Consider the following 5,423-nt stretch of genomic DNA (forward strand, 5'->3'; position numbering starts at 1 on the left):
CCTCAATTTACTCATCTGCAAAATGGGGATAATAATGGTAACTCATTGAATTGTTTGTTGTAATGATAAAATGAGATAAGGCATGTAAAGTTCTTAGCACAGTACCTAGCACATAGTAATCACTCTATAAGCATTAGCTATTATTATTGTGCTCAAAGAGGCATTTATTAAGATATTAATTGCAGCCATTGTTTACAATAGCAAAAAAAATCCCTACAAAACAACCTAAATATCCGTCAATAAGAAATTGATTTAATAAATTATGACATACTTATAAATTGTAGTTGTGCAGCTATCAGATACATGTATCTGGACATTTAGGATAAATCCCTAAGCTATGAATTGTATAAAAAGTGTAATTTCATTTGTGTAAATAAAAAACGAAATGTGACTGTCTCTCTTTCCCTGTGTATGTTATGTACACATTTTTTTAAATTGAAGTTTATTCAAGATACTGAAAATAGTGCTTATCTTTGGAGAAAGGATCTGGTGGGGATAGATGAAACTAGTTTTTCTTTTCAGTTCATACTTTTGTGTACTGTTTGATTTTTGGATCTATCTATCTATCTATCCATCTAACTAGCATATTTTTTAAGTTTAAAGAAACAGTCTAATAAACTCACATCCTGTCATCTTTCACAACCCTCCAATGACTTCCTGCCTCACTCTGAGTAAAAGTCTAAGTCCTTCAACAGTCTGCCAGGTCATGATCTCTTGCTCTTCCATCCTTCTCTGAACGCATCTCCTGTCGCTCTCTCCCTTGCTCACTCTGCTCCAGTCACACCAGCTTCTGTGCTGTTCTGTGGGCATGTCGAGGTGAGGCCCATCTCAGGACCTTTGACCTTGTTGTTTCCCTCTGCCTTTGAAGTTCTTCCTGCAGTCATTCACATGGCTTACTCTCTCACCTCCTTTAAGTCTTAGCTCAAATGCCACATTCTCACTGAGGCCTTCTCTGCCCCTTCCCCACTTAAAGTCACACCTCCTGACACCTCTATTCCCATTTTCTGCTTTATTTTTTCCATAGCGTTTTATAACAATCTAATATACTATATATTTTCATTGCTGCTTTATCATCTGTCTCCCCCCACTGTCATTTAAGATCTATGAGGACAGAAATTTTTGTGTTTTGTTCATGATCATTGTCTAACTTTAGTGCCTGATGTCTAGTATCTCACGGATAGTAAATATTTAACAGATATTTGTTGATGAATGAATGAATAAACCTTCCAGGCAAGAAAGATCCTAAGAACTCAGTCCCTCTTTTTTTCCTTATCCCAGTCCCCTTTGGGATTCTTTTCTTAATTTTTCTCCCTCTTGTATTTCCAACTTCTTCTTTAACCTTGTGCCTGTCACAAAGCTCAAAAAATATTTGTTGAATGAATGTATATATATCCCCATCCTGAGATATGAGTGATAGATAACTAAAGGAAAAAAGTCCAGGAGTATTTGCACTTTAGTAGAAATCAAAACCTATAGGCAAAAAGATTATTCAGTTTCTTGGAGTCTTTAAGATCTCCCCACACTTGGGGTGCACTTGTCAAACTTTGGGGTCACACCATTTCTATTTTCCCTCTCCCACTTATTTAATGGCCCTCATGGGCCTACCAGTGACTTTAAGATTATGAGTTCATTTTCACTATTCCATGAACTTAAAGAATGCATAACAAGAAAATCAAAACTCACAGTGCAAAATATGGATGTTCTTAAATAAATATACACACATGAATACATATACACATCCATAAATACATACACACATTTACATACAACAGTTGTCAAAAAATTTCAAAGTAATTTCTAAGCAATATCCCACAAGCAACAGCAATAGATTATATACTTAAAACAACAAAGTTCTTGAAAAATTCTTAGTCTTGCTAAGTCCTGTGTCTTTTAAGGACAATAAAAAAATAATTCCAGATCTAGGCATTTCAGATCACCCAGATTGGTCCTTACTTCTCCAAAAAAGCAGGAGACAGGATGAATTCTGCTAACAGGATTACACCTGAATATGTGTGGGAGGACCCAGGGTCACAATCAATCCATTCAGTTTTATTCAGGGGACAGATAAACATCGTGTGTGTGTGTGTGTGTGTGTGTGTGTGTGTGTGTGTGTGTGTGTGTGTGTGTGTGTTGTGTGCTTTGTGGGGGCATAATGTATATTGAGTTGTGGGATGAGAAGGTCTTAGAATTCTCTCAGCTCCCATCTGATGTCCATACCAGATACTTTTTTTTCCCTCTAACACTGACTCCAATACTTTCCCCTGGCCAGGTCAGAAATCCCTTGTAGATAATGATCATTTCTGGGCGATGGAAATGGTGGCTGTAGAGCTTAGAGTCTAATGGAAAATTGAACCATCTGGGTTGCCCAGCAGGACCTCCTGGCAGAATGCCCCCAAATAAGTGACCAGCAACAAGGTCATAAGCATGAAAGAGCTCAGAGAAAAGAATGGTGGAGTCAAATCTGTCAGTTTAAGAGAACCAAATTATTTGTTTGAAAGAATGTCCTGTTATTCAGGCCTCAGCTTATTTCATCCTTATAAAGAAGGGAGTCTAGTTGTGATACAGTATTTTTCAATCTTTTTTTTGAGTTGGAGTCTCACTCAGTCGCCCAGACTGGAGTGCAGTGGCCGCTCCCGGCCATCGCAGCCTCAACCTGCTGGGCTCCAGCGATCCTTCCGCCTCAGCCTTCCAAGTAGCTGGAACTACAGATGCATGCTACCACGCCTGGCTAATTTTTTTGATTTATTGTAGAGATGAGGTCTCACCAAGTTGCCCAGGCGAGTCTCAAACCCGCGGGCTCAGGCAATTCACTCACCTCGGCCTCCCAAAGCATGGGATTACAGGCTGAGCCACCGAGCCCGGCATTTCTCAATCTTTAACATGCTTATTAAGAGAGTTTCTTAAGTCTCATTCCCTTAGAATCTTAGTCTGTTGAGTTGAGATAGGGGTTATTAATTTGCATTTATAACAAGCTTATAGTCACCTATGTCAATGCTATTGGTTCCTCAAGAACTACACTTTGAAGATCACAGCTTTTAATGGGTTAGCTCAGAACTTTTCAAGCTTCAATGTGCATATGATGAATCTAGGAATATTGATAAAATACAAATTCCTATTCAAAAGTTCTGAGGTGAGGCCTGGGATTCTGCATTTCTAAACAATTCCTGGGAGACGACAGTGCTGCCAGTTTACAAACCATACTTTGGTTGGCGAGTGTTTAGCATATGTCCTCTGCGATGATTAATTTTATGTGTCAACTTGACTGGGCCATGGGATGTCCACACATTTGGTCAAACCTTATTCTGAGTGTGTTTGTGAGGGTGTGTCTGGATGAGATTAACATTTGAATTGGCAGACTGAGTAAAGTAGATTGCCCTCCCTATTGTGGGTGGGCCTCATCCAATTGATTGAAAATCTGAACAAAAAGGTTGACCCGCCCACAAATAAGATAAAATTCCTTCTGCCTGTCTGCTCAGCCAAGGATATCAGTCTTTCCTGGTCTTTAGACTCTAACTAAAACACTGGTTTTTCTTGTGTCCTGAGCCTGCCATCTCTTAGATTGGAATGACAACATCAGATCTCCTGGGTCTGTAGCATGCCAATTACAGATCTTGAGACTTCTTAGCTTCCATAATTGTGTGAGCCAATTTCTTATAATAAATTTATAATAATAAATTCCAATATCTATATCTATCTATTGCCTAGCATCCATATCTATAACCTATTGGTTATGTTTCTCTGGAGAGGCCTGATTACTACATTTCCAGATCTAATTTGAAAATCTGCCACTATAGTTGGGTACTGTGTTTCCATGGTAGGAGATATCAGTCTATATTGGAATTCTGGGGGCCTAAAGAGTCACACTATTTGGCATTAGAAGCAGGGGCCAAAATCTGTTATGGATTTTTGTGCGTTCACTGAACCTTGTAAACAATAACAACTGACAGCCATTGCAGTACATTGAGCTCCATAGAGACAGCGCCGGGGCAGGCGAGAGCCGGACGGGCACTGGGCGACTCGGTGCCGCGCGGAGGAAAAATAACCGAACATGGGCAAAAGAGATCCCAAGAAGCCGAGAGGCAAAATGTCATCATACGCATTCTTTGTGCAAACTTGCCGGGAGGAGCACAAGAAGAAGCACCCGGATGCTTCCGTCAACTTCTCAGAGTTTTCTAAGAAGTGCTCAGAGAGGTGGAAGACCATGTCTGCTAAAGAGAAGGGAAAATTTGAAGACATGGCAAAGGCCGACAAGGCCCGTTATGAAAGAGAAATGAAAACCTATATCCCTCCCAAAGGGGAAACAAAAAAGAAGTTCAAGGATCCCAACGCTCCCAAGAGGCCTCCCTCGGCCTTCTTCTTGTTCTGTTCTGAGTATCGCCCCAAAATCAAAGGAGAGCACCCCGGCCTATCCATCGGGGATGTCGCCAAGAAGCTGGGAGAGATGTGGAATAACACTGCTGCGGATGACAAGCAGCCTTACGAGAAGAAGGCCGCGAAGCTGAAGGAGAAATACGAAAAGGATATTGCCGCTTACCGAGCCAAAGGCAAGCCCGATGCGGCGAAAAAGGGAGTCGTCAAGGCGGAAAAGAGCAAGAAAAAGAAGGAAGAGGAGGAAGACGAGGAGGACGAAGAGGACGAGGAAGAGGAGGAAGACGAAGAAGACGAAGATGAAGAAGAGGATGATGATGATGAATAAGTCGGTTCTAGCGCAGTTTTTTTTTTCTTGTCTATAAAGCATTTAACCCCCCTGTACACAACTCACTCCTTTTAAAGAAAAAAATGGAAATGTAAGGCTGTGTAAGATTTGTTTTTAAACTGTACAGTGTCTTTTTTTGTATAGTTAACACACTACCGAATGTGTCTTTAGCTAGCCCTGTCCTGGTGGTATTTTCAAGAGCCACTAACCTTGCCTGGTACAGTATGGGGGTTGTAAATTGGCATGGAAATTTAAAGCAGGTTCTTGTTGGTGCACAGCACAAATTAGTTATATATGGGGATGGTAGTTCTCTCATCTTCAGTTGTCTCTGATGCAGCTTATACGAAATAATTGTTGTTCTGTTAACTGAATACCACTCTGTAATTGCAAAAAAAAAAAAAGTTGCAGCTGTTTTGTTGACATTCTGAATGCTTCTAAGTAAATACAATTTTTTTTATTAAAAAAAAAAAAAAAAAAACAATAACAACTAGGCCAGGCACAGTGGCTCACACATGCAATTCCAACACTTTGGGAGGCTGAGGTGAGAGGATTGCCTGAGCCCAGCAGTTGGAGACCAGCCTGGGCAACATTGCAAAACCTTGTCTCTACAAAAAATAAAAACATTATCTGGGTGTGATGGCATGTGCCTGTAGTTCCAGCTACTTGGAAGGCTGAGGGGAAAGAATTGCCTGAGCCCAGAAGGCAGAGGCTGAGGTAGTCATGAGCG

At 40.7% G+C, this 5,423-nt stretch overlaps 1 protein-coding gene across 2 annotated transcripts; it reads left to right on the top strand.

The window, feature by feature from the left end:
• The first annotated feature begins 3,946 nt into the window (after nt 1–3,946).
• On the top strand, nt 3,947–5,174 carry LOC103275450 (high mobility group protein B1-like). Of its 2 annotated transcripts, XM_021706349.1 has the most exons (2): nt 3,947–4,589; nt 4,644–5,174. In XM_021706349.1, exons 1-2 carry the CDS (start codon nt 4,049–4,051, stop codon nt 4,694–4,696), a joined length of 594 nt encoding a protein of 197 aa, XP_021562024.1. In that variant the 5' UTR covers nt 3,947–4,048; the 3' UTR covers nt 4,697–5,174. The 2 variants fall into 2 exon arrangements, with proteins under 2 accessions (XP_021562024.1, XP_021562023.1); XM_021706348.1 differs by having other exon boundaries at nt 3,947–5,174.
• The last annotated feature ends 249 nt before the right edge of the window (nt 5,175–5,423 follow it).

The sequence above is a fragment of the Carlito syrichta genome, unplaced genomic scaffold (assembly GCF_000164805.1).
Source record: "Carlito syrichta isolate Samal-C Ts95f unplaced genomic scaffold, Tarsius_syrichta-2.0.1 Scaffold315473, whole genome shotgun sequence".
Lineage (NCBI taxonomy): Eukaryota > Metazoa > Chordata > Mammalia > Primates > Tarsiidae > Carlito > Carlito syrichta.

Excerpts from the sequence above, each read along its gene's own strand:
- LOC103275450 (XM_021706348.1), top strand. The coding sequence starts at position 4,049 with ATGGGCAAAAGAGATCCCAAGAAGCCGAGAGGCAAAATGTCATCATAC.